The following is a 25,490-nucleotide window of genomic DNA, read 5'->3' as shown; positions in this document are numbered from 1 at the left end:
AAGCCGGGTAGTAAAGCTAGTCACATATAAAAACGGATGTTATTATTTTTTTAATGATAGACTATAGTATTGTCATCAGTATGACATAAGTATAGCAAGTTTGCAGTCGATACCACATTGGTAAGTGGGTTAAAATTGAGTTACAAGATTTGAGGATACAACAACAACAGACAGAGTAAGTTAAATAAAAGCGTGTAATAATCATGCGACTTTGCCAGTTAAGAATCTCGTTCAATCAAATTGTCAACCGATGTAATGGCACACACAATGAATAGGGTAGACGTGATTTCTGATAGAGATGCAGGGGGGTGGAATGGTTAGCGCACTGTTATGAATCCGGTAACCTTAGTTTGGGCCACAGCGAACAGAAATGTGCAATGAAAAAGGGCCATTGCCCGAAACGTCACCTATCATATGTTTCGTTTTTAAGGCCACACGCGGTGTTGTTATTACTGACGGCATGTGTTGAGTGTTTAGCCACGGGAACTATTGGGAACCACTTCATCAGCGTCGTCGTCGTCACACGACTGATGTTGACGGAGAGCAGCAACAACAACCCTGTACATTTACATCGCGGTGCTTGAGCCCAAGGAGTCGCGGAGGGGTGGGAAGCGACGCGTCGACCGAGGCAGGGACAGCCGCGGCCGTGGATGCACGAGAGGCGGTGGTGGGGACAGCGCGAAACGACGGGCGGAGTCCTTCCTCATCCTCCTCGGTGTAAAACCACAACACGCCCAGGGTGACCACGGGGGCATCGCTAATGGGAGCGAACACTTCACTCGCCGACACACACACTCGTGTGTGTCTGTGTGTGTTGGGGGGAGCGGTAGTGTAGTAGTGGGTTAGCGCCCTGCGCTACGAACCCGGCCACCCGAGTTCGATTTCCGCTCACGGGCCACCAACACCGGTGACGATTATCTGAACCGGTCCTGGGCCTCCCCTAGGTCGACTCAGCCTCAAATGAGTGCCTGGTGCGGTAAGCATGGCCACTGGGGAGACAAAGGCGACCGGGCGTGGTGCTGGCCACCCATCCCCTCTTATACCGTTCCGGCCTTCATAGGTGCCGTTCAGTGAAGGCTCTACGGGTACCTTAACCTATCGAGGCGGCATGTACACCACTAGTCATGGCAAAACGTCGGCGTCAACTGTGGGCCCAATCCAATGGGCTGTAAAGTAGATAAAGTAACGTTCAAGGCTACACTCACCACCAAGTAAAAATGCAATCCCATCAGTCCGCAATTGCCAGCTGGCTGCGGGACTTGCATTGAGAGACGCGGAGAGATACAGAGGTCACACGCAGGCGAGCGACTTTCATTCACAAACTGTGGTGATGATGATGGAATGTCAGTGTGGGGCTAGGGCCGGACTCGTGACGCCTCGGGATCAAGTAATGATAACGAAGTGGTGGCGGCGGCCTGCAACGAGGAGGACATGAAACAACGTGGGAGACGGAGCCATTCAACGAGCGGGCACTCGGGTGGAACGTGAACATCAGGCGCGTGGCGAGCGTCATTAACATAATGCATGCGAGCGTGCGACGTGTGGACACGCTTAACAGAAGCACACGAGCCACATTAACATAATAGATGGCGTCATTAACATAATATATGGAGTCATTAGCAGTCGATGGTGCCGTTGCCAGCGGTGATAGCCAATGGCAGCGCGGCACGGGCGGCGCCGTCACTTCCAGTCAGAGAGTTTGCGGGAAGCGCTGTGCGCGTGCGCCCCACTCCACAGTGCCGAGTTAGCGTCAGGCGGTTAACACCACACATACATACCGTATGTACTTCGTGTGTGTGTGTAGATGTATGTATCGTCACATTTCCTAGATGGTCCGGCTATCGATCGCTGTTTGGCACTTGCCCTAACGGTCTGTGAAGGCTCTACGGTCTACGGGGACCGTTGTTTTACAGTCGGAGACGGTGGGGGGGTCACCGTCACTCGTGCTGTGAGGGTCAGCAGTGAGCTGTCGGTCATCAGGGACGAGAGTGTCCCTCTCAGTGGGAGGTCACTCCACCGGGGGGAGCTCGGTGACCTGTGGGTGACCGGTGGATGCGCCTAAGGTCGGACGGACACACGTGTGAGTGTACAGGTGAGACACGTGTGTGTACAGGTGAGACACGTGTGTGTACAGGTGAGACACACGTGTGTGTGTACAGGTGAGACACACGTGTGTGTGTAGGTGAGACTGAGGGTACAGGTGAGACACACGTGTGTGTGTGGGTGAGACTGTGAGTGTACAGGTGAGACTGTGAGTGTACAGGTGAGGCACGTGTGTGTATAGGTGAGACACGTGTGTGTGTGTAGGTGAGACTGTGAGTGTACAGGTGAGACACACGTGTGTGTGTACAGGTGAGACACGTGTGTGTGTAGGTGAGACTGTGAGTGTACAGGTGAGACACGTGTGTGTACAGGTGAGACACGTGTGTGTACAGGTGAGACACGCGAGTGTACAGGTGAGGCACACGTGAGTGTACAGGTTAGGCACACGTGTGTGTACAGGTGAGACACGTGTGTGTGTGTACAGGTGAGACACGTGAGTGTACAGGTGAGACTGAGTGTACAGGTGAGGCACACGTGTGTGTACAGGTGAGACACTTGAGTGTACAGGTGAGACTGTGAGTGTACAGGTGAGGAACACGTGTGTGTACAGGTGAGACACTTGAGTGTACAGGTGAGACACGTGAGTGTACAGGTGAGACTGTGAGTGTACAGGTGAGGCACACGTGTGTGTACAGGTGAGACACTTGAGTGTACAGGTGAGACTGTGAGTGTACAGGTGAGGAACACGTGTGTGTACAGGTGAGACACGTGTGTGTACAGGAGAGACACGTGTGTAGGTGAGACTGTGTGTAGGTGAGACACGTGTGTAGGTGAGACTGTGTGTAGGTGAGACACGTGTGTGTGTGTGTAGGTGAGACACGTGCGTGTATACAGGTGAGACACGTCTGTAGTTGAGACACGTGTGTGTGTGTACAGATGAGACACGTGTGTGTGAGAAGGTGAGACACGTGTGTGTACAGGTGAGACACGTGTGTGTGAGAAGGTGAGACACGTGTGTGTGTACAGGTGAGACACGTGTGTGTGTGTGTGTGTGCATGTGAGACACGTGTGTGTGTGTGTACAGGTGAGACACGTGTGTAGGTGAGACACGGGTGTAGGTGAGACACGTGTGTGTACAGGTGAGACACGTGTGTGTTTACAGGTGAGACACGTGTGTGTGTGTGTAGGTGAGACACGTGTGTGTACAGGTGAGACACGTGTGTGTGTGTGTGTACATGTGAGACACGTGTGTGTGTACAGGTGAAACACGTGTGTGTAGGTGAGACACGTGTGTGTACAGGTGAGACACGTGTGTAGGTGAGACACGTGTGTGTACAGGTGAGACGTGTGTGTGTGTGCATGTGAGACACGTGTGTGTGTGTGTGTACAGGTGAGACACGTGTGTAGGTGAGACACGTGTGTGTGTACAGGTGAGACGTGTGTGTGTGTGCATGTGAGACACGTGTGTGTGTGTGTGTACAGGTGAGACACGTGTGTAGGTGAGACACGGGTGTAGGTGAGACACATGTGTGTACAGGTGAGACACGTGTGTGTGTGTGTGTGTACAGGTGAGACACGTGTGTGTGTGTGTGTACAGGTGAGACACGTGTGTGTGTGTGTACAGGTGAGACACGTGCGTGTGTAGGTGAGACACGTGTGTGTGTGTACAGGTGAGACTGTGTGTACAGGTGAGACACGTGTGTGTGTGTACAGGTGAGACTGTGTGTGTGTGTGTACAGGTGAGTGAGCACGTTACAGTATTTCGAGCGGACGTGCATCATAATTACTCTTGTAATCATCATCCAGCGGTGGGTGACAGGAAGCAGTGACATCCATCACCCCGTGTTGCGGATCGGCAATTGAAAGATGACGTCACAATACAATTACTATTATGACGTCATTTGCCGTGGTGATGAAATCGAGGACAGACCAGGTATCGAGCACTTGAGCGGGCGTCTGATTTATGAAACGGCGACGTGAGTCCGTGGAGCCGAGGCTGACATTCACTATTAGTTTGTGGGTCAGATGGTGTGAGTAAGTAAACTGTGTGTCGTACACCCTCCTCCACCCGACACAGCCAGTGAAAAAGTTGTCACGTGACGAACGAACGCGCAAGTGTTTTTTCACCGGTGTCTCGTTGGAGAGCGATCTCACCGCGTTTAACACTCCGGTGTCCAGTTCGGTCACGTGACAAGTCCATGAATTGGCGGTGTCGGGTGGAGGAGGGTTTCACGACACAACAATATTACGGCACCTACGCCATCCGACCCAACGACTGACGATGAATCGCAACGTCGGTGGCAAAATCCTCCGCGTTGAATTCAGCCCGACCCCATCAAGACGGCCGTCCACCACGTCGCGAGGTTTGCTCGTTGAGCACAGGTGAGTTGCCACGGCCGATGTCTGGGTGATCGTGCCGGCCAGGTGTAAGAATCAACGCGATGTCGTGAGGCCTGTTTAGTCAGGAAAGCCTCGCTGAGCCTCGTGACTCAGGAAGGGCCGACCAGGTTTGGGCTTGATTCAAGATGTTTCCCTCTGGGGCCTACAACATAGCGACCAGTCTGTGGAAATACAACAGAGTCCTGTGCGTTATAATAATACTTTCATTTTATACAGCGTCATTCATGCTAATAGCATCCCAGAACGCTGTGCATTAATTAAATATGAGGACCAAATCCCATATACAGTGACTGTCAAGCAAATTTAAACCTTAACTACAAAATAAAAAATGAATATCTTCTTTGGTTACAAATTAATAAATGGCACCACAACAAAAAGCACAAACAACTAAATAGTGATCACAATAAAGATGATGATAACTGTCACGCTTGAGATTTGGGATGCTCTCTGCCTGCAAAACTGCACCTCGCCACTGAGATTCTTCTAGTTAGAATGAAACTAAAAACATCCTCATTTTCAAGGATATGTACGGTAAACTCATTGTGTGTGTTTTTGTAAACATTTTACTGTAAGGCGCACCTGAAGCCCTTCACCGTGTCTTTTGCGCCTTTCAAAACGTCAATACATAAATAAATGAACTGAGGGTCAAATGCGACTTTGAAACTCCCTCTCCGTGGCCAATCGCACGCAGACACCCTGCTGGAGCGTTGTCCAAGCGTAACGCGAGCAGCAAGCGGCGTGTCGACTGGGCAGAGAGTGGCGCGTGCAGGGACGAGAGCGGCCGAGCGCGCTGTCTTGTCAACACACCGTTGCCAGGTCGCAAACACTGCCCTCCGGGACCCGATTAGTGCGCCTAAGATGCTCGCGGTGATGGATAAGTATCGTTAGCGGGCCGCTGTCAAGTGGTCGGCCATGTTTGGTCGCGGCCCGGTTGATTTGTGTGAAGTGAAGTTGCGGGCCGTAGATTCCGCGAGCCCGGCGGGTAACCGAGTGTCCACGGCAGGCCCGGGTGAGATCGGCAGCTCGCAACGGTTGTCGTGTCAACGTGGGCAGGATAAACTCACGGTCCCCTTTGTGTCTTCCTCAGCATGGCTTCCGGCAGAGAGGAAGGGACATTGACAACGCCCGTGAGTGGACACCAAATGCACCCCCCCCCACCTCTCCTCTCCGTTTCTTATTCATTTTCATTCCACTGCCCTCCCCACGCCGTGCGGGTATGCGTGGGAGTTGTTTGACCGCGCAGCTGAGTGGGTGCGGGTCAGCGCAAGAGCCGTGTTTACATGCACCAATGTGACATTCAAACAGAGCGCCCCATATACATGCAGCAGGCCTATGACCGACTTATCCGGAGTGCGCCCGATCTCATGAGGTCTCGGCAGCTAAGCGGCGTGAGGCCTGGATAGTGCTTGGGCGGGCGACCGCTACCGTGCGCAGGTCGTCATGTCGTGGTGGAGGGCCCTCATCCGGCAGTGGACCCACGGAAAGCGCCGTACACGTTTAATATTCACCACGCCGCTGTTTGCAGGTGTCGCCCGAGCACGACCCAGACAACGAACATTTCTTCTTCGAGAACGACTACCCTTCAAACCCGCAGCAACGCGGCACCGTGCTGGGTGAGCATTGCCAAGACAAAATCTAGCCTGAACAGATTGTTGGGGCAAGTGCTGTTAGTGAGCGGCGCCTATGAAGGCTGGCACGGCACACAAGGGGGTTGGTGGCCAGCATCACGCCCGGCTGCCTTTTTTTGCTCCCTCGTGGCGATGTTTACACACCGCAACAGGTACTAATTTGAGTCAACTGATAGTTCGATTCCCGCTCACGGCCAACGCCGTGATCCTCAACGTCACGCGAAGCCTCTGTGTCATCACAAAGGTCGCCTGCTCACAGGCCAATCAGGAGCTACCATTTAATTATTCATTCACCTGGGAAGCCCACTGAGCTATATAGCTCTTTTTCAGAAGCGACCTGGCCACAAATAATAGCTCACCAAAGTGGCTCAATAGCGTGGACATTTATAGCAGCCAAATACTCTAAATGCAAGTTGATTATAAACGTGGAAGGAAAAACCGGAGGACCCGGAGAAAAATCCACGCAACTTTAGGGAGGCCATGTAAACTTCAATTATACAGACGTCAGGTTTCAGAAATGAACCCACCACCTCCTCCATACCAGGCGATGGAGGTAACATCTCGCCACTGCTGGCCATTGCAAGCCGAGTGACGTCGTGGGTGAATGTGTTCAGGGAACAACCCAAATGTGTTCCTCATGCGGATTGTGAAATTACAGCACGCATAGCTGCGCTGCTGCTGCCTCCGCTCACAAACAGCAAGAAGGCAAGACTCCCATCATGCCTTGCGCGCAATGTCATGCTGACACCGCGTTGCCTGCTCATTGATGGGGCTGGGCGAATTTGAGTACATGCCGTGTAGTGGTCACATGACATGCATGCAAGGGATGATGGGAGTCATGCCTTCCTGCCGTTTGTGAGCAGCGGTAGCAGCACACGTTTTTTTACGTGCTGTTATTTGATATTGTTTACAGCCCGTACATATATTATTCTGTTGTGTTGATGGGCATTGTTGTCGCTTACGGAACGGGTTTCCGATCGAGCATGCGGTTTATTGACCCTCAATGTCCATGCTGGCTGCAGAATTCCTGTCGGGTGAGGAGCGCGACTTGTACAGCGAGCACAACGTCAGATTCTGGATGAGCTCGGGAACCGCTCCCCACGACAGCCGGGTAACTCGCACAAGGCATCCGCAATCCGTCAGTCGCCCGTCCGCTCACTCACTCTCACCCGCAAATCACTAACTTGCGTAAAGACCACGTGCGGCAACGTTGCCCCCACTGGCAGACTATACCCATCCATTAGGCATCGCACCTTCCGGATGCCTTTGGGCAATGAGGATGGTGCAAATACCAAATACGGCGCGATTGGGTGTTTGAAAGTTCGTAACCTGAACTCGCCACGGTGGCAAGATGTTAACTACCTCGCCAGGCATACAGGAGGTCGTGGGTTCAAACCTGACCCTGATGCCTGTTGTATATATTTGGAGTTTGCATGTTCTCCCTGTGCTCGTGTAGATTTTTCTCAGGGTCCTCCAGTTTTTCCCTCCACATTTATAAACAAGCGTTTAGAGTATTTGGCTGCTATGAATGTCCACGTGATGAGCCACTTCGTTGTGCTGTAATTTGTGGCCAGGTCGCTTCTGAAAAAGAGCTGTATAGCTCAGTGGGCCTTACCTGGTAAAATAAAAATCGTTACAAATAGTAAAATAATATCTGTGTTTTTGTTTGTGTTTCTTGTGCCAGCCTTTCGGGAATATTATGAAACACCTGAAGGAATTGTTTCCTGGTGCCAGCCATAGCACGTCCATCATGAAGTTCCTCGCACACGTGGTCCGCATCGAATGTGAGTGACTCCGCGTTCATCTTTTTCCAGGATTATTCGCCGCAGTCAAAGCCTGGCAGGGCCTCTAGGCGAGTGGGGGGGGGGGGGGTCAGTAGGCAGCGTCGCAGGTTTAAGTATCAGAATCGGAATGTTTATTTCTCCTGGAGAAATCCGATGAGCTATGAAGCTCTTTTTCACAAATCTGGTGGGGGCAGGTCAGCAAGTTACAACAACAAACAATAGAAAAAATGATAGGACTGCAAAGTATAGGAAAGGTAAGCAAATTACTAAGATAAATACGTAAAATAGATCATGTATATAAGTTCAAATTGCAAAAGGACATCGGTTCCCAAGCTTGGGAAAGGCAGCAAAACAAGAGTAAGAACAGTTCCAGACACCACTAAGACAACACCACACAGTGCCTCTGTAGTGATACACTCAGAGACACTAGGAGTAGCAGGCACTCTATTTATTACAGCCTCCACAGGGTACAAGGGGGAACTACACTTTCAGTCAGGACAGCTAACAGACTGCCTGACTGACGACGCCGAGAAGGTGAAGACGGTGACGAAGACTCCAGTAGCCCGACGGGATTCCACTCCAAGCAACAGCCCCAAACCTTCGCTCGGGGTCCCCTTTTATCCTCCTAGCCTGGCCTCGCTCCGCCCCCGGCCACGCCCCCCTTCTAGAACCTACTCGTGGGTTCCCGGCTTACCTCACTTGCCCCCTCTATCACCTTTGCCCTACATCTCTCTCTCTGCTTATCACGTGATCTGCTGACAGACAGGATTGCTGCAACTGCAGATTCCCTTTTCTGCCAGCAACCCGCGCTATGCTCCATGGTGACCCATTCCATGTCACTACACCTCAATAAAATTGCACTTACAAATGTAACTGTCAATACATGGGTAAGGATAAAAGTTAACCAGAAGGGCAAGCAAAGGCATCCCGTTATCTGCACTCATCAGCGCTTGTTTGTCGATAAACGATAATTATTTTTTCTTCCCTTCTGTTTGCTTTTTCGCCGGTGCGCTGTGGGATCCGGTTGGCCGAATGTTTGAACCAACTGACCAGAGCCCTGCTCCGGGTTTAACACAAAGCACTCGGTTGGGAAGTGCCGAGCGTCACTGAATGTTTGAGAATAAACCAAAATAATACATTTGTCATCGTAGCCAAAGCTGTCGTCGATGCCTCCACACCTAGCCCAGGAGAAAGCGTCGAGAGGGCTCGGGGAAGCTTCCTTCCGTTAATACGATATCTCTCGCCCTCTCTCAAGCGGTAGGCTGCGTTTGCACGGGGGAATGGAATGGAGTGTGGCGTGTGGACCCTAGAAGCCGCCAAGTAGGGCCACGTTTTACGTGGGCTGTGTTGTCCACGGTCAACACTCGATTATGAGAGGTAATTGTGGGGATAGGTGGCCCGGATAGAACAAACAACACGGCTAACGCCAAACGCGGGAGATAATCTACGAGCGCGTAGCTACGGCAGAGAGTGTCGAGTTCAACACTCCTCGGATAACGGGGTAGGGGGGTAAAGATAAGACGGAGAAGGCGTCGTGCGTTTTCATCGCTTGTCACAGCTGTCGACGAGTGGGGAGCAGATAATGAGGACTCAAACTAGCATGCTCCGTCGAGGTATCTTTTTTTCCACAGTTAACTTGCAACCTGGATACAGGGCGCCTCTATGGGTTATTGAGGCCTGCTCTTTGACGCCACTGGCCACACATCTGCAAACTGGTTGTCGTACTCGCGGACAGCCGACTGCCACACCGCGGCACAATTCCGGCACGCGCTTCGCGTAACGCCGTTTGTCATCCTGCCCTCCGCCGTGCCTCGCTGTCGGTGGCCCCCAGACCACACGGAGAGCATCGTTCGTCTGTCGAGCTTCTGCGACCTGGTGCGCTGGTTCGGGCCCTTCAGGGAAATCGTCTACAATCAGAAGAAGACGTGCGTGTGCCTGTGCAACGTGAGTTCCGCTCGTGCACCCATGTGGGGATTAGCCGCCGGGCGTGCGACCGAACGGACGGCCCGGTGGGAATTGCGAAATTAGCGACGGAAACATTCGTCAACCAAGCGTGTTTATCTTAGTCAACGATGACCGTGAGTGGATGACAGTTGTCAAGCGTGACGATGATTGCCACTGCCCACTAACACCACCACCATTATGCCCATCATCTTCATCACTATCACCATAATAATCACTGTCATCACCACAATAAAGACAGACTGAGGTAACTTAGTAACGTTATCGGAGACCTCGGTGGCCTGAGGAAGACCGATGATGCTGACTGGCTGTGTATGCATTGAAAAATATTTACCTGCTTCACTGGCTGGGAAGGAAATTGTGCACCCCTCACCAACATTTAAACTCTCAACGCTGAGGCGAGACTCAACCTCACCACACTAAGACAAGACTCAACCTCACCACACTAAGACAAGACTCAACCTCACCACACTAAGACAAGACTCAACCTCACCACACTAAGACAAGACTAAACCTACCACACTAAGACAAGACTAAACCTCCCCACACTAAGACAAGACTAAACCTCACCACACTAAGACAAGACTAAACCTACCACACTAAGACAAGACTAAACCTCCCCACACTAAGACAAGACTAAACCTACTCATGCTAAGACAAGACTAAACCTACCACACTAAGACAAGACTAAACCTCCCCACACTAAGACAAGACTAAACCTCACCACACTAAGACAAGACTAAACCTACCACACTAAGACAAGACTAAACCTCCCCACACTAAGACAAGACTAAACCTCCCCACAGTAAGACAAGACTAAACCTCCACACACTAAGACAAGACTCAACCTCACCACACTAAGACAAGACTAAACCTCCCCACACTAAGACAAGACTAAACCTCCCACACTAAGACAAAACTAAACCTCCCCACACTAAGACAAAACTAAACCTCCCCACACTAAGACAAGACTAAACCTCCACACACTAAGACAAGACTAAACCTCCACACACTGAGACAAGACTAAACCTCCCACACTAAGAAAAGACTACACCTCCCCACACTAAGACAAGACTAAACCTCCCACACTAAGACAAAACTAAACCTACCACACTAAGACAAGACTAAACCTCACCACAGTAAGACAAGACTCAACCTCACCACACTAAGACAAGACTAAACCTCCCCACACTAAGACAACACTAAACCTACCCACACTAAGACAAGACTCAACCTCCCACACTAAGACAAAACTAAACCTACCCACACTAAGACAAGACTAAACCTACCACACTAAGACAAGACTCAACCTCACCACAGTAAGACAAGACTCAACCTCACCACACTAAGACAAGACTAAACCTCCCACACTAAGACAAAACTACACCTACCCACACTAAGACAAGACTAAACCTCCCACACTAAGACAAGACTAAACCTCCCCACACTAAGACAAGACTAAACCTCCCCACACTAAGACAAGACTAAACCTCCCACACTAAGACAAAACTAAACCTCCCCACACTAAGACAAGACTAAACCTACCACACTAAGACAAGACTAAACCTCCCACACAAAGACAAGACTAAACCTCCCACACTAAGACAAGACTAAACCTCCCACACTAAGACAAAACTAAACCTCCCCACACTAAGACAAGACTAAACCTCCCACACTAAGACAAAACTAAACCTCACCACACTAAGACAAGACTAAACCTACTCATGCTAAGACAAGACTAAACCTACCACACTAAGACAAGACTAAACCTCCCCACACTAAGACAAGACTAAACCTCACCACACTAAGACAAGACTAAACCTACCACACTAAGACAAGACTAAACCTCCCCACACTAAGACAAGACTAAACCTCCCCACAGTAAGACAAGACTAAACCTCCACACACTAAGACAAGACTCAACCTCACCACACTAAGACAAGACTAAACCTCCCCACACTAAGACAAGACTAAACCTCCCACACTAAGACAAAACTAAACCTCCCCACACTAAGACAAAACTAAACCTCCCCACACTAAGACAAGACTAAACCTCCACACACTAAGACAAGACTAAACCTCCACACACTGAGACAAGACTAAACCTCCCACACTAAGAAAAGACTACACCTCCCCACACTAAGACAAGACTAAACCTCCCACACTAAGACAAAACTAAACCTCCCCACACTAAGACAAGACTAAACTTACCCACACTAAGACAAAACTAAACCTACCCACACTAAGACAAGACTACACCTCCCCACACTAAGACAAGACTAAACCTCCCCACACTAAGACAAGACTAAACCTCCCCACACTAAGACAACACTAAACCTACCACACTAAGACAAGACTAAACCTCACCACAGTAAGACAAGACTCAACCTCACCACACTAAGACAAGACTAAACCTCCCCACACTAAGACAACACTAAACCTACCCACACTAAGACAAGACTCAACCTCCCACACTAAGACAAAACTAAACCTACCCACACTAAGACAAGACTAAACCTACCACACTAAGACAAGACTCAACCTCACCACAGTAAGACAAGACTCAACCTCACCACACTAAGACAAGACTAAACCTCCCACACTAAGACAAAACTACACCTACCCACACTAAGACAAGACTAAACCTCCCACACTAAGACAAGACTAAACCTCCCCACACTAAGACAAGACTAAACCTCCCCACACTAAGACAAGACTAAACCTCCCACACTAAGACAAAACTAAACCTCCCCACACTAAGACAAGACTAAACCTACCACACTAAGACAAGACTAAACCTCCCACACAAAGACAAGACTAAACCTCCCACACTAAGACAAGACTAAACCTCCCACACTAAGACAAAACTAAACCTCCCCACACTAAGACAAGACTAAACCTCCCACACTAAGACAAAACTAAACCTCACCACACTAAGACAAGACTAAACCTACTCATGCTAAGACAAGACTAAACCTCCCACACTAAGACAAAACTAAACCTCCCCACACTAGGACAAGACTAAACCTACCCACACTAAGACAAGACTACACCTCCCACACTAAGACAAGACTAAATCTCCCACACTAAGACAAGACTAAACCTACCCACACTAAGACAAAACTAAACCTCCCACACTAAGACAAGACTAAACCTCCACACACTAAGACAAGACTAAACCTCCCACACTAAGACAGGACTAAACCTCCCACACTAAGACAAGACTAAACCTACCCACACTAAGACAAGACTAAACTTACCCACACTAAGACAAGACTAAACCTCCACACACTGAGACAAGACTAAACCTCCCACACTAAGAAAAGACTACACCTCCCCACACTAAGACAAGACTAAACCTCCCACACTAAGACAAGACTAAACCTCCCCACACTAAGACAAGACTAAACTTACCCACACTAAGACAAAACTAAACCTACCCACACTAAGACAAGACTACACCTCCCCACACTAAGACAAGACTAAACCTCCCCACACTAAGACAAGACTAAACTTCCCACACTAAGACAAGACTAAACCTCCCACACTAAGACAAGACTAAACCTCCCACACTAAGACAAGACTAAACCTCCCCACACTAAGACAAGACTAAACCTATCCACACTAAGACAAGACTACACCTCCCCACACTAAGACAACACCAAACCTCACCACACTGAGACAAAACTCAACTTCACTAGGCTGAGATTGTAACTAACAAAATCCACACCTATGAACGAAGTGATTTTGTGTTGTCTTCTTGGTGGTGCCTTCCCGCACTAGCTGGAGTTGCTCATGATGGAGTCACAGGTGCTCGTGTCGAAGCAGAAAATGAGGTATGGGCAGAGGAGCACACAGATCGGAGGTCAGAGGTTAGGGATGCAGAAGCACTGGAGTTGGGCGGCTGAGGGCAAGTGACATGGCTGAGCGGCACCACGTTTGTCACCGTAGTTCATGCCCAGCGGCCGCCCCGGTTAATACCGTTCACCATAAATACTACGCGCCGTCCACTTCACGGTGCACGTTAAAGATTCCGCGACATTTTACGCAAGCACAGGAGGCCGTGTGTGCCAGCGTCGTGGCCCACATTTGCCAAATTAGAGAAATGACGTCGACAATTAAGTGGGAAAAGCCACGCGGCAACATCGCCCTCTACCGTGAAACGACCGCGGACAAATACCGAAGCACGGCCCTCCGTGCTGGCCTCGCGCTGCGCGAGCGGCACAATTACGATGTGCTCATGGTCTGATTGAAATTTCAGTGCCATTAGCCGGCACTCATTTCTTTCATTAATTTGAGGGGTCGCACAATGGACTGTTCATGAAGTACAGGTCACATGTCTGACCACCACGTGTCCGCCCCGAGCGATGAACCACCCCCACCCAGTGCAGTACTTGTACACGCTGGAACTGGCATCGTCCGTAGATGTTCACATATTTGACCTCTTCACAAATCCTACTGTACCCGAGTCCCCAGCGATTAGGATATCGAATACGCGACGTCGTATTGTGCCCCGTGCCATGGGATGTTGCCATCGTGCCACCGTGATCACACTGGACTTGCATTGCAGGGATCGCACGTTCCATTTGATCTCCCGGCGTGCCAGTTAAAACAATGGACACGTTTCTTAGGTCCCACCGCCTCTGTCCACCCAGCGGTATAAATTACTTCGCCATGGTCGGTCCATTGTAAGGCGGCATGTGGTGGGGTAAAGTGTGGGTACTCCTATACCTTTCAAGATTTCTGCCCAGTGTGGAAAAGTATTCCAAAATTCCCCGGTGGAGAGATGTTATCTGCCTTGCCTGGTATACAGGAGGTTGTGGGTTCAATCCCGACCCTGACACCTCTATATTTGGAGGTTGCATGGATTTCTCTCTGGATCCAGTTTTTCCCTCCACATTTAGAAACATGCGTTTAGAGTATTTGGCTACTATAAATGTGCACGTGATAAGCCACTTCGTTGAGCTATCAATTGTGCCCAGGTCGCTTCTGAAAAATAACTTTCTAGCTCAGTGGGCCTTAACTGGTAATACAAATAAAAGTATAGTTGAGTTTATTTAAATATTCCCTCTCGAGGGGCTCTCTAGTGCTCCCTCTGGAGTGGACGGTGGAGGTCTCTCCGCCACCCCTTCCGCCAGCGGTGGCACGAGCGAGCAATTGCAGGGGCTGCGCCTTCACCTTTGCGCCTCTGCCACACCTCCTTTCCCCTTAGCTGGTTCGCGGGTCACATGAACAGTGCGGCGGCGGAGGAGAAACTGCGGGGGCGACCTAGCGGCACCTACCTGGTGCGCTTCTCCGAGTCGGAGCGCGAAACGGGCAGCTTCGCGCTGTCCATCGTTGTCGCTGGCGGTGGTGGCACGGAGCACGTGACCATCAAGGTGAGCCGACTCCACCGCCCCACCTCCTCTTCCGCCACGGTGACCAGCGTCCCTCCTACAGCAGACCACCCCTGGCTTGTGGCAGAGGCTCGCGGTTCGAGCCCCGCGGCCGCCCTGGTTAACGCTGCCCCGGGCTATTAACCGTTAATGCTGCACGTTGTCTGCTTCGTGGCAGACGTTAAAGATACCACGATGTTACGTTGAACTGCTTCCGTGCCGTACGCAGCCAACTGTGCCAATCGGAGGTGCAATCCCGAGTGAGAGGAAGCCACGTGTACTGATGTCGTGGTCCAAATTAGCCAGATTATAATAATTGTCCGCAAAATAATGATGATAATAGAGCCCCCCCGTTCTGAGCGTCCTCACAAATGCAGTTCCTTATCTTTTTTCCGTAAACATCGGCGTGGGAGTGGTGGTGCAGTGGTTAGCGCAACCTTGCGATGAGCCCAACGGCCTGGGTTTGATTCCCGGTAGCGACTAACATCGGTGGCCAGTAGTGACATCCGTGACGGTCCTAGACCCCAACCCCTGCTTCACCAACCCACACCGACCAGTGTGGTGAAGTATGGTTCATAAAAGTTGCCAATGACGGACACAGCGTGGGGGAAGCAGTGCAGTGACACGAGGAAATTAAGGCATCGGTAGCATGTCTGCGTGTTAACCGGTATCGTGCCGGAGTGTTAACTGGTATCGTGCCGGAGTGTTAACCGGTATCGTGTCGGAGTGTTAACCGGTATCGGGCCGGAGTGTTAACCGGTATCGTGCCGGGGTGTTAACCGGTATTGTGTACATCTCTGCCATTGTTTCTGCCATCATCAACATGAACTCTGATGTGGGCAGGTATCTCAACCACCGTGGGCTAGTGTACAGTGGGCTAGTGTACAGTGGACTAGTGTACAGTGGGCTAGTGTACCCTGGGCTAGTGTACAGTGGGCTAGTGTACAGTGGGCTAGTGTACAGTGGGCTAGTGTGCAGTGGGCTAGTGTACCCTGGGCTAGTGTACCCTGGGCTAGTGTACAGTGGGCTAGTGTACAGTGGGCTAGTGTACCGTGGGCTAGTGTACAGTGGGCTAGTGTACCCTGGGCTAGTGTACCGTGGGCAAGTGTACAGTGGTCTAGTGTACAGTGGGCTAGTGGACAGTGGGCTAGTGTACAGTGGGCTAGTGTACCCTGGGCTAGTGTACCCTGGGCTAGTGTACAGTGGGCTAGTGTACCGTGGGCTAGTGTACAGTGGGCTAGTGTGCCCTGGGCTAGTGTACCCTGGGCTAGTGTACCGTGGGCTGGTGTACAGTGGGCAGTGTATCATGGGCTAGTGTACAGTGGGCTAGTGTACAGTGGGCTAGTGTACCCTGGGCTAGTGTATCATGGGCTAGTGTACACTGGGCTCGTGTACAGTGGTCTAGTGTACAGTGGGCTAGTGTACAGTGGGCTAGTGTACAGTGGTCTAGTGTACACTGGGCTCGTGTACAGTGGGCTAGTGTACAGTGGGCTAGTGTACAGTGGGCTAGTGTACCGTGGGCTAGTGTACAGTGGGCTAGTGTACAGTGGGCTAGTGTATCATGGGCTAGTGTACAGTGGGCTAGTGTACATTGGGCTAGTGCACAGTGGGCTAGTGTACAGTGGGCTAGTGTACCGTGGGCTAGTGTACCGTGGGCTACTGTACAGTGGGCTAGTGTACAGTGGGCTAGTGTACCCTGGGCTAGTGTACAGTGGGCTCGTGTACCCTGGGCTAGTGTACCGTGGGCTAGTGTACAGTGGGCTAGTGTACAGTGGGCTAGTGTACCGTGGGCTAGTGTACAGTGGGCTAGTGTACTGTGGGCTAGTGTACAGTGGGCTAGTGTATCATGGATTCGTGTACCCTGGGTTCGTGTACCCTGGGCTAGTGTACAGTGGGCTAGTGTACAGTGGGCTAGTGTATCATGGATTCGTGTACCCTGGGCTAGTGTACCGTGCGCTCTGTAATCATTTCCACCGTTGTCTTCCCTGCGAGCTATTCCGCTGATCACTTCATCTCAAGCTCTCTCCATCCTGTTTCATTCTTGAACGTTCTTTGTTTCACTGAACGTCCCCCCTTGCTTCCTTGAAGTCGTCAAGCAGCATTTTCCTGCCTCTGCCTCTTGGGGATTTTGCCAACATTCTCTTTTATAACTCAACTACTGTCAGGCTTCTCGCCTGTTAGGAATGTGCCCAATCCACACGTTTAGCTTGCCTCGTGTGGGTGATCGGCAGGAACTGATGTACGTTTGCCATTTGTATTTATATACTTGATCTATTTTTACACGTCCTATACTTTGCACTCCGATCGTTGTCGGTAATGTTTGTCGTTATAACTGCCTGATCCGTGAAAAAGAGGTTCATTGCTCATCGGATTTCTCCAGGATCAATAAAGATTTTGAATCTGATCATCAGCTTGTAGTAGATGCTCACCGCCAATATTCTGATTCGTGACTGATTACTAGGTTATAGATTTAATTCGGACTTCATGGATCTTGCCCTTGGCCTATTCTCAAGCCGTCCCCCGCCGTTTCTAAATGCTACATTTGTTTGCGTGAGAATTATTCTCACCGCCATTAACAATAATAACTGTCGTGTCGTTGACCGTTTGTACTCCACTTGGCCACCTGATTTGTTTGGCTCTGCAGGGGGTTGGAAGGTTTCACGACAGATATTTATCCGGATCATTACGTGGTGTGAAAGAATCATACGCACCCATCATCAGCCTCATCAAACACAGCATCATCAACATCAACAGCTGCCGTTCGCCACTAAGTGGCGGTGATGTCAACACTGCGCTTGTGCCAGGCTATGTGCACTTTGAGACCACTTGAAGTGTCGAAGGCTCGCTGACAGGTGATCACGGGACAGACCCAGCTGCCATGGGTTGACTGGCTGAAATGACTGGCAGATGCATCAGCTGTGTCCCCCACCATGTCAACTTGCTGTGTTTTAGCCACCCAGTGTTCTGCACGTTGTTGTGAGAATCGCTCCTCTGCCCTCCGTTGTTGTTGGAGAGCAACTGCCTCCATCTGCCCAGTAGCATCCTTCACAAGCCGCCTCCATAGAGGTTGATCTTGACACCGCTGGTGCCCGTCATTGCCAAGTCCACTCAGCTATACATCCTTCTGTACCAGATCAGTCCATCTTTTCTTGAGCCCCCTCTATCTGGCTAAACAGAAGCTACTTGGGCATGCGCTGGCTGGGCATGTAGGCCGCGTGACCCAGCCAACGCCTTACCTGCCAGAGGAGCTCACCGATGATGGTACTGTGTCCAGACCTGTCAAGGATCTGTGAGCACCTCACAAATTCCAGTCTGCAGGTTAAACCCAGGATGCATCGTCGGCAGGCCAGCCTGAATGTTTCAAACCGACGCAGCGTCATCACACGCATCGCGCATCAGCACCGGCATCCTTCCTTCCACAATGTCAATCCGTCAAGCGGTCACCTGTTGAGGATGCGTCCGATCGTTTGCCCTTCCCTCGATTGTTTTCACGAGCCTTCTCTCCTCGGGAAACGCCTCTCCAGAACCTCCCCGCCGCATTACCCGTTGGTCTCCCCTCCCCGTGCACGCCGTCTCGCTCGCTGGCAGGGCGACCCCAAGATGGTGAACTCGGAGGTGGCGGCGGCGAGAGACGATCCCAACCTGTGGCTGGAGTACTGCGCGGACAGCGACGGGCGCAGGTACCCCAGCCTGCCCGTGCTGATGAACAAGCGGCTCATGGAAGACGCCTTCCACGATGACCACGAGGACACCGCCTGCGAGGCAGCGTGCCCCGACCTGCCGCTCAACGCCATATTCAAGGCCTACAAGAACAAGTCCTGAGTCTCACGGCGATCGGCGGCGGGGGTGAGGCCTGCATCACGTGGGGCCGTCTGCGTGCTTCGGGAGCATTCTTGCCACGCGTGCCGGTTGTAAAACGATCACTTTTTTGCATCCGTCATCTCCGTCGTCGTCAGCCGTCGTCCGTACACTGCGTGAGGGTCTCCCCAAGCCGTCGCCATCTCTCACGGTCTGAGTCCGCACGGAGCCGGCAGCGTCGCGGTGTCCTCCCTGGTGTGTTCCCTTCTTGCCGGGCTGTGAGCGCCCGACTCACGGTAAGACGTTTCGTCCGGCACTGCAAGCGTCCGCAGCTGCGCTGATCGAGTACCGGAGGGGAGTATTTTCGACCTCACAGCCACTGCGTTTGTAGTTTTAGCGCCACGCTCCCGTCACTTCTCGCACTGCCAGGGGCGTATTACCGAGGCGGAAGTGGCAGAGGTGTGAATGTTAACTTTTTGTTTGACCACCAAAGTTATTTTTTTATTTCCTCTTTGGCTCTCGGTAAGGAATAGGTTCCCCACTCCTTGCGTACACCTCTCACACCTCTTGCCAACACTGAACTCGACCCATTCAACAGGGGCGCAACTATGGGGTATGGCAGCGAATGCGACGCATCGGGGCACAGTTGGCCACAAGGAGGCCCCGAAGCAACAGATAAACAAGTAACAAAATGTGAAGAAAACGTATTTAGAAAAATATGAATACAAAATTATCTGCGATCTACCGTGGACCAAGCCCATATCAATAGAGCAGCATCAAATTGTTTGATCCACCTCTTTGAGGAAATCCTAGAGCGATGGGCTGGCATGTAAGATGCAACGATTACTTAATTGTGAGTATTGAAACCTTTACATCTTTTGTTATTAAAAACGTCACCGTGAGACTGTTGTTGTGAGATACGCACAACAACAACAAAGAATTCTAGCCTACATATTATTGTATACGGGGTCAAAAACGATCCGTAGCTATTTCAGTAAGAGTGAGTCGGGAGAAAGGATCTTACATAGCCCCCCCCCCCCCCCCCCCATTGAAATAGGGAGTTGCGCCCCTGCCATTTAACTTCATTCACACTCTCAACCGACGTCACCCTCGCTGAACCTCACTCTTACTTCCCGCTCGCCTGCCCTTTCTACATATGCATGCACGTTGAACTTCCTTCGCACCGTACGTACCACGTTTGCAAGCGAGACTTCTCCTGGCCTCCTGAGTCCTCGCCTGGTCAAACAAAACAAACCCGACTTGATTCTGCCACGCTCACCCTTACCGGAGGTGGTCCTCACCGGCAACGTATGTGCCTCACCCCACGCTACCGCTCCATCACTTGCACTCATTGATCTCTGGCTGTGCCCTCACCAGCTTCATTCGATGCTCACCCAGTCTCACCTTTTCCGGCGTTGCCTGCATTACTTTGCTTTTATCCCTCAGAACCTGCAAGCAGAATTCAAATCAGAATATGTATTTAAACTGCCATTCGATGAGCTATAAAGCTCTTTTTCACAGATGTCCAGTAGGGGCCGGTTAGAATGTTACTACAACAAACATTGCTGTGGTTGTTCCACCTGATGACGATTGCTTGTGTTGCGATTGAAACGTCGTGATTTGTTTTATTGCTACCTACGTGACTTTACCTGAAAGAACCAAAGAGTTATGGATCCCTGCAGTCACAAAAACTTCAAATCAAGATTGAACACGATAGTAGTTCAAAGTACAAGCGAGGTAAACAAACCAACTAAACACAAACAAATACAACAACTCAACCATCCCCATCCTACCAGGCAAAGCCCACTGAGGGATTAACTCATTTTTTAGAAGCCACACAATCGGGCCTAACTTCCTTGCTAATGTTATCCACCAACTTTGCTATTCTTACCCAAGGCATGCTTTTTCAACGGTTTTATTTAACTTCACTTGTGTTTGTCGTGGTCAAATCTTGTAATTAAAAGTTAGTCTACTTCCTGTTGTCCAATCAATTCCAAATTTTGCACACGTACTCAGATCCGGTGGCAATTCATCAAGTAATTGCCTCCTTTCAAGCAATTAACATTTTTGTATGGACGGCTTATTAATTATATATTTTTGTGTAGGTCAAAAACGCCGCGGTCCCTAAACTGTGGAATTGGCTCGCACAAAAAGCAGGCGCCACGTGTCTCAGGCGCCATTGACGTACTTCTCATAGACCGTGAGTTAAACGAAGTTGTTAATAAAAACGTTGTTTTAAAAAAACATTTTTTAAAAGAGTTAATTTTATAACATAAATTCAAGTCGGCTTTTTTGAGTTCAGTATTTGGTGATACTGGTGCTGATACTGGACATCTTTGAGAAAAAGCTTTATAGCTCATTGTATTCCTCCAGTAACACATTCGTTAGGAACAAGAAATTTAACCGGTGACGTTTTGGGCAATGACCCTTCTTCAGAGCACAGTGAGGTTGAGTGACGTTGCCCAACATATACTTTTTAAGGTCACGTTGTTATTGATGAACGTCTGGAGTTTTTAAAATTAATTTTGAGTTCACTTTCTACGAAGTATTGGAGGCCGGTTCTTGATTTTGCATATTGGTGAGCGTGATGTTTCCAGGTTTATCCCGTTAATATGATGTACATGCTTGATGTTGCACTCAGGTGGGTCGGTTTCACCTCGTGGTAGCGTACATGACTGGCAGTTAGCAAAGCTGTGAGAACCAAGAGCAGTACTCGCGGCCCATATAATCGTCATTATTGTTACCATCTTTTTTTTTAAATCAAAAAATGTCCAGTGCAAGTGTGTATTTTTTGTACCTGTGCATAACATTCCGCGTATCGTCGTAATCATCGTGTAACTTGCCACTGCTGGAGCAACGCCCTCTCCCCGTTGTCTCCCGTTGTCTTCCCTTGGTTGACCTTGTGCGGCGGCAGCAGCCACAGGAGCTTCCTTGAGTGTTTGGACTTCATCTTCCTGGCATCTCGCTTCCGCCGTCTTCCTCCACTTATCTTGCCTTGGCCGTATCCACTCCGTGGTTTATTCGTATTAAGTTTCGAAAAACGTTGATTAGTGAAGTGAAACCGGTGTGGTGCCGCCTGGTGTTGGTGCGTGCGTCGCGTCGCCAAGGCGTCAGCCTGCGTTTGTAGAAGTCCTGTGCTTGCCAGTGTCATCTGCACCGCGCGGGGTCTCATTAATGTATTTTTTTTTATAAATATCCTTCAAAATAAACGTTTACGTACGCTTTGCCTCAAGATCCATTGTGTCTCGTTTGACAGTGTTGAACCTGTCACGTTTTGAATTCGAGGCTCCATCGTGGACGGTAAAAAAGCTAAAGGCAATTTCTTGCCCACGCCGCTGCTGGCAGAAGGCGCTTCTCGAGAGCTCCTCGAACGGTTGTTTTTGGTCTCCTCTTCCACACGCTGGCCAGACATCTCAGAGGAGGTCTGAGTACCCACACTCTGCCTCACCACCACCGCGTGACACGGCCATCGACTGCGGCGTACCTCCTCGCTGGGCGGACAGAGGCATTGGGGAGTTAAATAAACGTGCCGCTTGCTTCACCTGCCGCGCCTGGAGATGGAACCGGCCCTTCGGTTTTTCCCTCCACATTTAAGCCACTTCGTTGAGCTTACATGTTAATGTAAGATCGCAGAGCCACCTCCACGGCTGTTCAACACAGCCACCTTCGCACGCTGTATGTCGCCGTGGCGGTGGCTCTGCGACCTTACATTAACATGCTAATCTCTCACATTAACATAGTCACTTCAGCACGCTCGCCGTGAAGGCCGCTCCCCGACCTTACATTAACACGCTAATCTCTCACATTAACATAGCCACCTCAGCACGCTCGGCGTGAAGGCCGCTCACCGATCTCACATTAACATGCTAATCTCTCACATTAACATGCTAATCTCTCACATTAACATAGCCACCTCAGCACGCTCGCCGTGGAGGCCGCTCACCGATATAACATTTGGGCTACGCCCATTTCAAACCTTTATAAACAGTTGCCTTTAGAAGCTAACCCCCTTTTCCTGATGACGACCGCTTGTGTTACGATCGAAACATCGTAGTTTTTTGTTATTTTCTTTGAACCTAGCTACGTGTCTTTACCGAAAGACCCAAAGAATATTAATTCCTGCAGTCACGAAAGCTTTAAGTCAAAAGAGAGGAGGCGTTTCTCATGACGCTATACCAACCAATGGGATTACTCGATCCATGGATCGATTGGCAGTGAAATGACTGCAATTAACTCGAAAATTACGAGCTGATAGTGATTAACCTGCATACAAACCAAAGGTATTTTTATGTTTATTATATTTTTACGTCCCATTTTATATTAAAATGAAAACCATTGTATTCTGGTGTCTGTTTTTATCTTAAGATTGATTCTGAGTATCCTATTTTGTGTTAAACTTTATTCAGTGGGTGTATACAAAGCAAAGGTACTCATACGTCCGATTGAATATTACACTTGCTTCTGTAAGTGGAAACAAAAATTGAATTGTTGGGGTAAGGGGTTTATTCCTTCGCTCTCCAGAACTAAATACAATTCTTCGTATGCATTTATTTTAAACATTAGCCTTTTGTCAATCGACTTCTGAATGAAGGCCTCACTTAGCCTTCGCCCCCTCCTCTAATTCACCATCAGCATCATCAGCCAGGGTCTATCCACTCCTGGATTAAGGCCTCCCCAAGCCTTCACTAATACATCAGCAGCAGCAGCCATGATTAATGCACTGCTGGCTGATTAGCCATACTTCACGCTGGTCAATGCACTGGCCTCCGCTCACGACCACCACTGACACCACGCGCGGCTGCTGCCCTTCACGAGATCGCTAAGTTCGCAGAACCACGCGGAGCTGGCACTCAGCAGCTGGCACCAAGAAGCTCTGCCCCGAATCACCGTCGTCACTCAGCGTTGGGGACTCCCCCCCCCCCCCCCCGCCGGACTCTCGAGCGAGGCGAGGAGGAGCCCAGTGCGTGCTCCCTGTGCGGACACGGGCGGCGGAATGGGGCTGCGGGGAGCTGCACGCAGATCCGGGCACTGCCCCTCGGCGCTACCAACAACGCCCACGACGTGGCACTCGTTGACGAAGAACGACGTTCCGGGGACACCACCTCCCCGTGCGTGGCGAACACCCCGTGAAGCGCACAGAGCCGAATCGCGTGCCGTGCTTCTCCAGCAATGCGCGTGACGAACACCACCACCTCCTCCTCCTCCGGGTGGGCCGGCAGCCCCTAGCTGCTCGGCTTCCTCGGCCACGACTCTGGGAGTGGCCATGGCCCTCAGGATGAGGTTTTTAAGCCAAGTCACTCCAAGTTGGAGGCCCTACTATGTTGTTGTTGTTCCTAATGTACGAGGTTCAATGTTCATCAAATACGTTGTGGGCCCCAGCAGAAGTAAGGAAATGGCCGCGCCCACAGGAGGGAGGCCACTCTGGCGTCTGAGCGAACTGGAGAGTGATCGCGTGTGGACGAATGTGAAGACGTTGAGTTCCGCGAGAACTCGACGATAACTGGGTTCCAATGTCACCGCGCCATGCACACCGGGTCGAGACACCCCAGAAAGTCCGTCCAAGCCCAACCAAACCCGAGGTGAGAATAAACGTCACACAGTTCGTGTCGTCTTGTTGGTGCTGCGGTGCGGTTGTGCAAGGGACTGTTGTGGTTAGGCAGGTAGCTAAATCTAAGAGAGGGTTCGGCCCAACCTGGAGGCCCTCAGTTTTAGAAAACCCTCCCTGCCGCCAGCGAGGCATATACAGCACCCTGTACATGCCAGAGGAGCCGTGGGAACGCCGTCTAACCTCGGGCGGAGTGGGTATTGGGTGGTTTACATGGGGCGAGGAGCCAACTTTAGGCCGTGCTCACGTCGCGTGTAGAGGGGCCACCGCCAAGTAATTTATATCGTGCATAAAGCGGTTCCCCCTCTATCGGGTGGGATCAGGCCCGGCCCCATATACCTACGCCCCGTGCCGCCAGAGCAGTGTAGATTAGCCGTGAGCGCAAGGGGCCGACCTCGATGTATGTTCACGCAACCCCTTGTGGGGAGATACACATATACGTACCCACCCGCGGATTAGGCAACCTATAGATACATACACGCATAGAGGCACGCACGGGCAGCTCCGACTCAATAAATCGGGGGGTGTGGGGTATTAACCCCGGAGTGAGGTCGGGAGGTGTTGAGTGGTTGCCCAGCTGAGGTGCAGGATCGCGAGCGTGTGGCGTACGCCGGTGCACTTGGAGGGGGAGAAAGAGCAAGTCTCAGGGGGGCTGCGCTCGGGGCGAGTGCGGCTCGGAGCTGCTCCTCCAGCCCCCCCCCCACGCTTCGCTTCGGGACTCGGACGTGGAGTCAGCCGGGCCGTCTGGGGCCGGGAACCAGGTGGATGAGAGTCCGAGCGGTGGGGCTACCCCTCGGGGCACAGGCGGGCCACCAAGCTGGCTCGCCTGTGCCCGCTCAGGAGAAGGGCCGTCCTCGCAGGTAGGAGAGGACACCGAGGGAGAGAGCGAGATCAG

General features: G+C 50.9%; 1 protein-coding gene and 1 long non-coding RNA gene across 51 annotated transcripts; one reads left to right on the top strand and one right to left on the bottom strand.

The window, feature by feature from the left end:
- Nucleotides 1-1,679: 1,679 nt before the first annotated feature.
- On the top strand, nucleotides 1,680-22,222 carry LOC116950270 (uncharacterized). Its single transcript, XM_032967954.2, has 9 exons — nucleotides 1,680-2,092; nucleotides 5,531-5,570; nucleotides 5,969-6,056; nucleotides 7,094-7,182; nucleotides 7,756-7,855; nucleotides 9,687-9,799; nucleotides 13,601-13,653; nucleotides 15,030-15,195; nucleotides 18,781-22,222. The coding sequence occupies exons 2-9, from the start codon at nucleotides 5,532-5,534 to the stop codon at nucleotides 19,012-19,014; spliced, it is 882 nt and encodes a 293-aa protein (XP_032823845.2). The 5' UTR covers nucleotides 1,680-2,092; nucleotide 5,531; the 3' UTR covers nucleotides 19,015-22,222.
- Nucleotides 10,157-13,488, bottom strand: LOC142930361 (uncharacterized). Of its 50 annotated transcripts, none has more exons than XR_012946308.1 (5): nucleotides 12,335-13,488; nucleotides 12,155-12,231; nucleotides 11,742-11,767; nucleotides 11,103-11,638; nucleotides 10,157-10,999 (listed from the first exon to the last, which is right to left on the bottom strand). It is a non-coding gene; the product is annotated as an uncharacterized LOC142930361 (long non-coding RNA). The 50 variants fall into 50 exon arrangements; XR_012946301.1 differs by having other exon boundaries at nucleotides 10,157-10,562; nucleotides 10,666-10,691; nucleotides 10,923-10,999; nucleotides 11,103-12,283; nucleotides 12,360-13,488; XR_012946274.1 differs by having other exon boundaries at nucleotides 11,103-11,998.
- Nucleotides 22,223-25,490: the final 3,268 nt, after the last annotated feature.

This window comes from Petromyzon marinus, chromosome 38 (assembly GCF_048934315.1).
Source record: "Petromyzon marinus isolate PM22_M1 ecotype Great Lakes invasive population chromosome 38, UKy_Petmar_22M1.pri1.0, whole genome shotgun sequence".
Lineage (NCBI taxonomy): Eukaryota > Metazoa > Chordata > Hyperoartia > Petromyzontiformes > Petromyzontidae > Petromyzon > Petromyzon marinus.
Note: the sequence above shows the minus strand (reverse complement) of the source record. Positions and strands in the feature narration are given on the sequence as shown.

Excerpts from the sequence above, each read along its gene's own strand:
- LOC116950270 (XM_032967954.2), top strand. The coding sequence starts at position 5,532 with ATGGCTTCCGGCAGAGAGGAAGGGACATTGACAACGCCC. Across the intron at positions 6,057-7,093 it reads GCAACGCGGCACCGTGCTGG|AATTCCTGTCGGGTGAGGAG; the intron begins GTGAGCATTGCC and ends TGCTGGCTGCAG. Across the intron at positions 15,196-18,780 it reads CGGAGCACGTGACCATCAAG|GGCGACCCCAAGATGGTGAA; the intron begins GTGAGCCGACTC and ends GCTCGCTGGCAG.